Source organism: Plasmodium fragile (assembly GCF_000956335.1).
Source record: "Plasmodium fragile strain nilgiri unplaced genomic scaffold supercont1.6, whole genome shotgun sequence".
NCBI lineage: Eukaryota > Apicomplexa > Aconoidasida > Haemosporida > Plasmodiidae > Plasmodium > Plasmodium fragile.
The window spans coordinates 360,852-371,757 of record NW_012192586.1 but is presented as its reverse complement, the minus strand read 5'-3'; the positions used below and the strand labels follow the sequence as shown (position 1 = coordinate 371,757).

General features: G+C 44.4%; 4 protein-coding genes across 4 annotated transcripts in view; 2 read left to right on the top strand and 2 right to left on the bottom strand.

The window, feature by feature from the left end:
* Positions 1 to 1,135: 1,135 nt before the first annotated feature.
* AK88_00785 (uncharacterized protein) lies at positions 1,136 to 3,585 on the top strand (the record flags this gene model as incomplete). The annotated part of the gene is made up of 2 exons (XM_012478429.1): positions 1,136 to 1,435; positions 1,606 to 3,585. 2 exons carry the CDS (start codon positions 1,136 to 1,138, stop codon positions 3,583 to 3,585), a joined length of 2,280 nt encoding a protein of 759 aa, XP_012333852.1.
* A 637-nt stretch (positions 3,586 to 4,222) lies between these two features.
* AK88_00784 (uncharacterized protein) lies at positions 4,223 to 6,166 on the bottom strand (the record flags this gene model as incomplete). Its single annotated transcript, XM_012478428.1, has 1 exon — positions 4,223 to 6,166. One exon carries the CDS (start codon positions 6,164 to 6,166, stop codon positions 4,223 to 4,225), a length of 1,944 nt encoding a protein of 647 aa, XP_012333851.1.
* Positions 6,167 to 8,040: 1,874 nt separating this feature from the next.
* Positions 8,041 to 9,045, top strand: AK88_00783 (uncharacterized protein; the record flags this gene model as incomplete). The annotated part of the gene is made up of 1 exon (XM_012478427.1): positions 8,041 to 9,045. One exon carries the CDS (start codon positions 8,041 to 8,043, stop codon positions 9,043 to 9,045), a length of 1,005 nt encoding a protein of 334 aa, XP_012333850.1.
* A 562-nt stretch (positions 9,046 to 9,607) lies between these two features.
* AK88_00782 (uncharacterized protein) overlaps positions 9,608 to 10,906 on the bottom strand; it is a gene marked incomplete at both ends in the record, with an annotated part of 3,739 nt that continues 2,440 nt past the window's right edge. The window contains one exon of the mRNA XM_012478426.1: positions 9,608 to 10,870. Coding sequence (XP_012333849.1) covers positions 9,608 to 10,870 — 1,263 coding nt within the window. The remainder of the gene's footprint in view (positions 10,871 to 10,906) is intronic.

Genomic DNA, 10,906 nt, shown 5'->3' with positions numbered 1-10,906 from the left:
TTTTCTTTTTTCTTTTTCTTTTTCTTTTTTTTTTTTCCTTATTGAACGTGGCCACCGTATGATCGTACGGAAGGAAAAACATTTTCCCCATTTGTCATTTTAATTTTGTTATCTGCTTCAATTTTTCTGTAAAAACATTTACGTGTCATTTGAAGTTCGCGCGCTTGTATGCCTCGCTTTACCCGAGCGTGTCCCCCGCGCGCATGTTATTATAAACTAACACGGACGTGCGTTCTGCGGTACATTTGGTTTTAGTACGTGTCCGTGTGGTTGTACATGGCCGCCCATGTGGCAACGTATCGCGCCGCTGCCCCTGTAAAGTGAAGAAAACCGTCCATATAAAAAAGGAGGAGAAGAAAGAAAAATGCATCGCCAATTCATGCTCGCACGCTTATAAACGGAACTTAGCACATTCAACTCACGGATGACAGAAGAGCGCACCGTGGTAACGTACCACGCCGGCCCACATGAGTGAAGCTGTCAGTTGTGTACATGTGAATGAGTATGCCTTTGGAGCCAGTCATTGAGTCAGTCATTGCGCCAGCCAGTTAGTCAATTTTGTAATAAATAACAGTTGTTTTGTTCTGTTCTGTTCGTTTTTTTTTTTTTTTTTCCCTTCTGTGGCGTCAAAGGGTCGTTAAGCAGTCGCCTGAACGGGTCGTTACATGGTCGCATGTAGTCGTTTATCCCCGTGTGCACATGAGTGACACGCGTGGGTGCGCTCCGCAGCCGTGAGTGTACACGCAGAGGAAGAAGCAACATCGAGGACAACGCCACAGATGCACAGGGACAGGCGTCGTACCCGTTGATTGGGATGCTCATGGAGAGAGAAGCAACACCGGAGGGAGACTCGACGAAGAGGGGAAGAAGCCCTTTATTTATTTATTCATTTTTCACCCTCGCACGAGGTGGACCTTATCGCCCCTCCCTTTTTTTTAAAGTAATTGCTTCGAAGAAGGGGAAAGCGACAAAAGGAACTGTGCATGAAGGAGAGAATTTGCTCGAAAGTTAGACCATCCTAGGGAAGGCCTCTCCTGTGTGCCGACACATCTCGCGCGCCTTCTATTCCGCCCCCTACACGCACACGCATACCCACACGCATACACCTTGTTGATGCACCGATAAGTCGCGCACGATGGATATTCACCTGCAAGAAAATCAAACGGGGATCCGGTTCAGTTGGAACCTATGGCCCCCTACGAAAAATGAGGCCTCGAAAATTGAGGTGCCTTTGGGCTGCCTGTACACAGTCCTGAAGAGAACGGACGACAACAGCGTCAAGCTAGTGGAGTACGAGCCACTCAAATGTAAAACAAGCAACTGCATTTTGAATCCCTACTGCAACATAGACTTTCGAAACAAGACATGGACGTGCCCCTTTTCAAATATAAAGAACCCCTTCCCCCTGCACTACGCGGAGCACATCTCGGAGAAGGTAGGCGAGGAAGGCGCGGCGATGTGACTCATGCCTATGCCGCCATGTGAAGCGTGTTCGTGCGTCGATTTTGTGTGAGAGCGTCTTCGTCCTTCATGTGCATCTTCTGCACGTTGTGTAGTCACGTGACCACCCCGCTTAATGTACTTGTTCCCCCCCCCCCCCTGTAGAACCTGCCCGCGGACGTGATGTACTCCAACATCGAGTACATACAGCCATCGAACGTGGGGGACATCCCGCCGCCGACGTTCCTGTTCGTGATTGACACGTGTCTCCTGGAGGAGGAGTTAGAGCAGCTGAAGGATTCCATTCAGCAGTGCATAAGCTTGATGCCACCAGATGCGCACATCGGCATAATTACCTTTGGTAATATGTGTTACGTGCATGAGATAGGGTTCAAGGATTGTCTAAAGTCGTATGTGTTTAAGGGGACAAAACATATCACAGCACAAGATTTACAAAAGCAATTAAATTTGGGTACACGAAATGATCCCCGCAGCTCTACCACATCTGCATCTGCAAGAAGGTTTCTACAACCAGTTAGTGAATGTGAATATAATATTAATATGTTGTTGGAGGATATACAAAAGGATAATTGGCCTACTCCTCCCGATCAAAGAGCAAAGAGGTGCACAGGGGTAGCACTGAGTGTGGCAATAGGTTTGTTAGAATGCTGTTGCAACCAGTTGAGTGGAAGAGTAATGATGTTCATAGGAGGAGCAGATACGACTTCGCCCGGGAAAATTGTAGACACGCCATTATGTGAATCGTTAAGGCACCACTTAGATTTACAAAAGGAAAATAGCAACGCGCGGCATGTGAAGAAGGCATTAAAATATTATGTGTCGTTAGCTAATAGGGCTGTGGCATCTGGTCATGCGATTGACATTTTTGCATGTTCATTAGATCAAATAGGTTTATATGAAATGAAAGTGTGTTGTGAAAAGACAAATGGGTATATGGTAATGGCTGATTCGTTTTCCATGAATGTATTTAAAGATTCATTTAAAAAAATATTCGAGACAGATGCTAATGGATACATCAAGCATGGTTACAATGCAAAATTAACAATAATATGTTCAAAAGAATTTCGAGTTTGTGGTGCCATCGGTGCATGTTCAAGTAATAAAAAAATGGCTAACTACGTATCGGATACATGTGTAGGTGAAGGAGGTACTTGTGAATGGACCATATGTGCATTAGACCGACAATCTACCCTAGCTTTCTATTTTGAAATTGTGAATCAAAACATTTCAGCTCTTCCTCCTGACAGACAAGCCTACTTGCAATTCCAGACTCTGTACCAGCATCCTAGTGGACGAAGGCGATTACGAGTTACAACCATTTCCTACCGATTTGCAGAAGCTAATATTGCTGAAATATCGCAAGGGTTTGACCAAGAAACAGCTGCTGTGATAATGGCTAGATTTGCGGTTCTAAAAGCTGAAACGGATGAACCCATAGATGTGTTGAGGTGGTTAGACAGGAAACTGATCAGGTTAGTTAGTACATTTGCAGATTACCAAAAGGACGATGTGAATTCATTTCATTTATCCCCTGAATTTTCCATTTACCCACAATTCATGTACCATCTGAGGAGGTCTCATTTTTTACAAACTTTTAATGCTAGCCCAGATGAAACAGCCTACTACCGGTCCATTCTTCTTCGTGAAAACGCCATGAATTCTCTAATCATGATACAACCCGCTTTGCTTCAGTACTCCTTTGAATCACACACCCCTGTACCTGTCCTGCTCGATGCACAATCGTTGAAGAGTAATGTGATCCTACTGCTAGATTCTTATTTTCATATCGTTGTGTGGTATGGTGAAATGATATACCAGTGGAGAGAACAGGGCTTTCACGAGAAGCCGGAGTATGAACACTTTAGCCAGTTACTTAATGCACCCCATGAAGATGCCAAGTCCATTTTGGAGGACCGATTTCCTATCCCTAAATTTGTTTTGTGTAACAGTGGAGGTAGCCAGAGCCGCTTTCTGCTAGCCAAGGTGAACCCCTCCACGACGCACAACTCGCTCAGTGGCAGCACCTTCGGCACGTCCAACAGCGAGTCATACATTATCAACACGGACGACGTGTCGCTCAAAATTTTTATGGACCACCTGGTCAAGCTCGCCGTGCAGACGTGACGGAGGGGGCGTGCCAAAGCGGACGCGACTCGCACACGGCGCTACAAAAAAAAAAAAAAGCGATGTATGTTTGTACACACCTCTTATGTGTGCGCCATGGTGGAACGTTTCCCCCCCACCGTGCAACATTTTTTTTTTTTCGAACCGTGTTGAATTGGAAACAGAGCACCAAAAAAAGGAAAGAAAAAAAAAGTTTATTCAAATTTGTGTGCAAATTGTAAAAAAAAAAAAAAATATTTTGATTTCATGACAGGATCAAGTGAAGCTGCAGTGGGGATGCGTGGAAGTCGCCCCCTTCGATCATGTACGACACGGCCACGTAAAAACGCATCCCGCTTTTTCAGTGGTGTGCCGCCCCGCGTAGTCATAACTACTACGCATTCTGAAACTTTTTAAATCATCTCCAATTTTTTTTTTTGCATACACAAAAGGGGGTCTACGTCTTTTTGTCCTTTCGTTTCGTCGCGTTTCTTTTTTTTTTCTTCTTTTTCTCTTCCATTTTTTTTTTTTTTTTTTGCTTTTATTAAACGTCCAATTAAGTAACTCTTCGATCCACATCGCGTTGCGCGTCTTTTAAAAGCCTCAAGCGGGTTAAGGCGGTTCGGGGGGAGGGGCATCTCCTCTGGGGTGTCTCCCCTTATATAACATATTTCCCCTCCGCAGCGTTGCTGGGTTTGTTGCTGTCCTTGTCGCTGGGTGCGTTGCTGTCCTCGTCGCTAGCCTTGTCGCTGACTTCGTCCGAGGAGGAGCCTGGGGAGGGCCCCGTCGCATGGTGGTCGGTCCGGGACGGGCGCTTCGAGCCAACGACTCCAGTGATGAAGAAGGCCCACTTGTCACGCTCGCTGATGAGCAAATGGATAACGTACAAGGCAGAAATGAACGCAAGGGTACAAGTAAACATAATGTAAAAAATATTCGTCGTAGAGGATTCATTGGACTTGGAGCAAAAGAGGTACTGAAAGGTAGGTGAGCGACAATCAAATGTCATGGCCAGGTAAGTGTTAATTGCAACTTCTTTCTTCCTAATGGTAACAGAATTATCACAACTCACCATGAAAAAGTCGGCAGTTATTACGTTAAGTGTGGGATGCTTAGCGCAGTGCCGATCAAAGGACTCCTTCCAGTAATCACTTTTGTATATGTCTTTGAAGTAACATGGAGTGTGATAAGCAGGACAGGCACAGGATTTTATCTTTTCATTGTACTCTTTTAAATGTTCGAATTGGCCCATGTCTGTGACGATGCATTCAGTTAGAACCTCCGAATCATTATGCACAAAATTTTCATTTATAACATCTGCATCTGGTTGATTCAAATCATTTAGCATGTTTGCCTTTTGTATTTCATTGAGTGGTATTACAAAAGGCGGGTTATATATTTGCTCCGTGGTGGGGTTGTCAGGAGAAGGATTACTCTGAGGAGAGTTGTTGGTGGGTTCATGAATAGAAGAACAAAGAGGAACGTCATCATCACAGTATTCTACATCTAATAATTTATTTTTCCCATTTACGACAATGTTGCATGCTTTACCCGAATACTTCACTTGTTTAACCAAATATCTTTTTCTGCTTCGAATTGCTTCCGTGTCGTAGGTGCCCTCTTTACAAGTCCTTGAGCAGGTGCTCCAATCGGACCACTCACTGAATTCACATGGAATGTGTTTATGTTTACACAGAACAAGTCCCCTGTTTGTGGGGTCGACATAAGAACAGCTCTCCTGAAACATTTTAAAAACTCTATTAAAAATTTCCGTTGTGAAATGATTTATTTCGTAGTACTTGATGCACATTTCGAACGAGTAGAATTGGGAGTTGTTCGAGTTACATAACACCTTAATGTCTTCACATAACTCAGCACACGATGCTTCTGCTCCGACTCCGTCCTGCCTCCTGCCGTTTTTATTCCTCACCGTGTCACAATGGAGGTAGTTGTAAAAATGCTTGTTGTCCCAGGCAGGCAAACCGCTTTTACAATAATTATATAGATCCATGTGATTAATTTTCTCCTCTGTACTCTCCACATTTGAACATTTTATTATGGAGTGATGCTGTAAGGCGATGAATAGGTTGTGTTTATTTCCCCTTTCATTGAGTTCACATATTTCTGTCCGCATCAATTGGTTTATGAATTTAGAATTGCTTACGTCTTCCATGGAACATGGCTCTGTGTTTTCTTCACTGCAGTAGCAGGAGTTGTGTTGAGGGTCTACCCACCTCGCCACGTCATCCGGCTTCACACCCGTATTTTCCTTCGCCTTGTCTACGAAGCATTTGAAATATTGGCTCGTGTCTTCCCCGCCGTGTGCAGCATCCTTGGCGTCATCCCCCTCTTGTAGTGACCTCTCTCCCCTGCTGCTCCCCTTCAGTGGGGCTTCCCACGTGACACCCATCATCCATGCCGACCTTGTCCACTCTACATTATCATCACTGGGGGGTGCACTTCCTTCCCGGTGAGGAACCTCCAGAGTGCACTCTTCCTCCCCGCCTAAACGTTTTTCCGCTACAATCGTTGCGCAGCGAGGGAGGGGTGACATCAGCAGGGGGAGCAGCAGAGTATAGAAGAGGAGCAGTCTGTTATTCATTTTGTAGAGAAAGACAACCAGGTGTTGAATTCAGGTAGGTATGGAGAGACAATAAGAACAGTTCTACTGCTCATTTGAGCATGGACACACACCTCCCACCCCCTGTGCTCAGTTCACGTGCAAGGACAACTTGTATAGGACGTAGGTAGGTGGGGGACATTTCTTTACAAGCGAAGAGTTCCCTTACCCTCTCACACATGCTAACTCGTTTTCTCGAGTAAAAAAAACATTTTTCACTGCGAGTCCATATACGTTGTAAGCATAAACTGGTGGTCTTTTTTTTTTTTTTTTTTTTTTTTTTTTTTTTTTTGTGTCTTTATAAATATATATGGTGGATATTTTAGTCATAACCAGAATTAGCATTTGCCATTTTTTTTTTTTTTTTTTTTTTTTTGCAACTGCTGCATGCGTACTGTTGCGTTTTTTTTTTTTTTTTTTTACAACTGCATAACATTTGAGTCGCTTTTTCGTTCAGTTAAAAGTTGCTACCCCATTTGAGACAGAACAACAGCTCAAGTGCGGTGGTGGTGGGCCCACGTGCATAAGGGTTTTTTATTTTTGCTTAGGCTCACAGTGTGCATGCGGGGATGATCCCCCCCCGGAAGGAAAAACGGGCGAGTGACCCGTCTGGCAACAAGCACAGGTGTCTCTCCATTATTATCGCATGGTAGGTATGGAGAGGTGGCGATGGGTAGGAGATTTTAAAACAAAACAAATACGTCGCAGTAGAGGGGTGGTAGCAACCGGACCTATAACCAAGTAGGACGCACTTTTTCCCCCCCCCCTTCATGTGAGTCTTCCTGTGTGAAACTCCAAGCAACTGTCTTATTCGACCTTAATTGGATGCAGGAGGACGCGGGGCCTTTCCTATTCCCACTTCGAGGAAATTGCCGCGGACAAATGCGGGAAGCAAATCATTATGTGATATGTACACAAAAATGGGGGGGGGGGGTCCTTTTTATAACGACTTGTGCATTTGCGTCTAGCTAATGGGGGCTTTTTCCGTTGCAGCACCCCGCACCTCCATAACCCACTGGTGAAGCTGCTCCACATCACATGTACACAAATGGCCTCAATACATTTTTTTAATTTTTATTCCTTTCCCAATGGGGTAATCTCGCTTCACCACTTATTGAAGGTTCCTCCTTCGTCACTCTGACCAAAAAAAAAAAAAAATGATCTGAGTGATTATTTACTCATGTGCCCATCTGACATTTTACTCCTGCAGGTGACACGTGCAAGTCGCTCAACAACGGTTACATGTTTGTCGCTTTCCTTTTTTTTTTTTTTTTTTTTTTTTGGTGAAATTATGTGAAAGGCACGACGTGGGCGCACAACATTTGGAGGGAAATTTTTTTCTGCCCCAAGATCGCTTCGTGCATAACTGCGGGAATGCCACAAAATGGAGCCGTAAAATAAAAAGCGCACCGCGGCGAGTGCCGCTACAGCGACTGTGGTAGGGGCGTCAACAAGCTCATTAAAAAAAAAGAACGGCACTGCGAGGTAAGTGAAAAAAAAAAAAAAAAAAAAAAAAAAAAAAAAAAAATTCCCAGCCGATTATGTAACCCCCTTGAAGTGAATAAATTTTCCCGTCGGCCTGCCCGCGAAAGGCTAACCCAGTTGAAACTGGAGTCGCCCAGCCAAAAGGGGAAAAATAAATAAAAATAAATACAAACAAGAGCTTACATTGACGGGTACGCCTATGTATATGACATACGGGACGGATCCACGAGCACGTCGCACCACGCGCGTAGAATGAGGTGGCTGGAAGGAACGAAGAAGTAGCAGGCCATTTGGGGGACAGGACGCCACCACCCCTTCAAGTCAACACCGCGCCGCTGTGCCATCGCGTTACCCACCGGTTCCCCTGCAGCATGGAAATAGTGCAGGCGCAGCCGCACGAATTGGTGGCCGAGGAAAGGGAAGGAGGAGGGGTGCGGCCTGGCCCGGGCCCAGGAGGAGGTGAGAGAAAAACGGGGCTCTACTTCCCCAACATGTTGATAAGCAGTCACAAGGGGGAAGTGTACTCGGTGAATTTTTCATCGGATGGAAAATTCCTCACGTCAGCCAGCTTCGATATGACCATAATGGTACACAGTGTATACAACGAGTGTGAAACTTTGAGCGTGTTGAGGGGACATAAGAATGCCGTTTTGCAAGCCAAGTGGTGCCGAGACGATACACACATATGTAGCGCATCTGCCGACTTCAATGCGTTCTTGTGGGATGTAGAAAATGAAGAGAAAGTCAGAAGTTTTAAAGGACACACTAGCATCGTCAACGGCTTAGATGTAATTAATTATAATTTGTTTGCTACCTGTAGTGATGATTCTACTGTGAAAGTTTGGGACTTTAGATGCAAAAAATGGGTTCATACAATTTCATATGATTATCCCTTTTTAGCTATCTGCTCAGACAAAAAAGGGGAATCTTTTTACGTGTCTTCTGCAGACGATAAAATAAGCAAGTATAGTGTTACCAGTGCAGAGTTAGAGGATACTTTTTCAGGCCACAAGCATTACATAAGTGGTCTAGCTGTAAACAACGAAGAGACTGTCTTGGCATCCCTCAGTGCAGATGAGACGATCTGCTTGTGGGACATTCAACCTTTCCCCTGTGACGACAAACTCTTGTTTCAACTACCAGCACCCAAGTTTAACATCGATTACAATTTAATTAAATTGTCCTTCAATAATGACAGCTTGCTTGCCTGTGGCAGCGGAGACAACCACCTGTACGTTTATGATTATAAACAGAAGATGCTCAAGTATACCTTGCCTGGTCATACGAGCACGATAAACGACGTTGCCTTTCATCCCTATGAGGAGATTGTGGTGTCCTGCTCGTCGGACAAGACGATTTTCCTCGGCGAGTTGTGAGGGGGGAAGACACACGCATTAGTGCGCAGCGCTATGTCTGCCTCCACATCCTGCACACCCTGCACGCAAAATAAACTGTGCAGTAACTTTTTTTTTTTTTTTTTTTTCCTTTTTTTTAAGGACTCCAAAAAACGGGGTTACATATATTTTGTTGGATGAGCGATATGGGTTACAAACTTTTTTTTTTTTTAAGAAAATTTACAGTTAATGGGTTATAATGTTGTTTTTTTTTTTTTTTTTATAACTCTCACAAAAGTGCAACATGGACAAATGGGCCGCCCACGCGTAGGGGTGACTCGTTAAATGTGTAGAAGAAGCTCTGGGAAATAATAAAAAAAAAAAAAATGATAATAATAAAAAACACGTGGGAAGGATGCACGGCTTGGCAAACACAGGGTATCACGCGCTGATTCGCGGTTCCAGCGACACCTCCCTGCACTCATGTTGCTACTCGCAAGGCTACTCACCATGCTACTCACCATGCTACTCACCATGCTACTCACCATGCTACTCACCATGCTACTCACCGTGCTACTCACCATGCCACGCGTGTGGGTACCCCTCACTTGATGATAATTTCTACGAGGTTCTCCCTGTCCGAGTAACACAGGTTGTACTTGCGCAGGCCAAGGAAGTTATACATGAACGAATTAAACTGTGTGCAGAGTCGCATGATGAGTTTGCAGGGCGCATATTTTTCTGTTACGAGGAAATGTCCCAGTTGGAGGAGCCCCTTGCTCATATTTTCATAGGACAAGTCATTAATGTAGTCAATTTCGTAAAATAATTTGTCCTTGGCATTAAAATATAAATTGTCCTTAACGTGCACATAAGCATTGTCATTAAAGTCGAAGAAGATATTTTTCTTTTGGTCATAAATGATATCGCTTTCCATTCCTTCACTGCCTGCCATAACACACTTCAAATGTTTCAGTCTGTTTTCCCTCTGTGGGAAGCATGGAATATTTACCTGCTCTTCGTCCACATCACCATCCCCGCATGTATCACCGTATCCCTCTTCACCCCCCGCTTCTCCGTTGCATGTATTTTCCCCCTCCTCGGAGTTTCCATGCGCAGTGTGCATCATTGCAGAACCACTATTACTATGATCCCTCTGCAAGTTGGCACCAGAACCAGAAGTTTTAAAAAGTGATGGCAGACGCATGTCCGCTAGGTTGAGCGAATTGGTTTGTTCAAAAGAATTGATCTCAATATTGCCATAATCGAAGAGAGAAGCAGCACTCCGGGACAGATCATTTGATCCCATGTACCTGCTACTATTACAATCAATTGTGCATGCTCTAAAGTAATGGTCGAAAAACTCCTTGTTCACTTTAATCTTTTTCTTTACAGACTCAACTCTCTTCTTATAACATGTGTCTAACAGCCCCACGTACTTCTTATGGTTGAAGGCAATGTATTTGTTATGATTATTCCAGCTCAGTTTTGCTCTATTTTTGGAGTACACATTTTTTAAATTACGAATGTTCTTTGCAGCTAGTTTTACAAAATTATTATTCATGAGCTGTTCATTACAGTTGGCGTTTTGTGTGTACTGTTCCTTTTGCTCATGCAGCGATTTCTTCACCTCCTCGATGTATTGGTTCACATATTTTGTGTAGGCTTCTCCTAGGATGTTATAATTTTGACCCAAGCACTGTGCGCTCAACAGCCCCTCTGCGTCTAGGCGTTCCTTCAGCTGCTCCACGTTCATGTGCTCCGCCACGCTTCGTATGTTGACGCGCTTCGCCATGCCCGCCAGGTTCACGTGCTTTCGCACATTTTCCAAGTTCACGTGTTTTCGCACATTTTCCAAGTTCACGTGCTTTCGCACATTTTCCAAGTTCACGTGTTTTCGCAC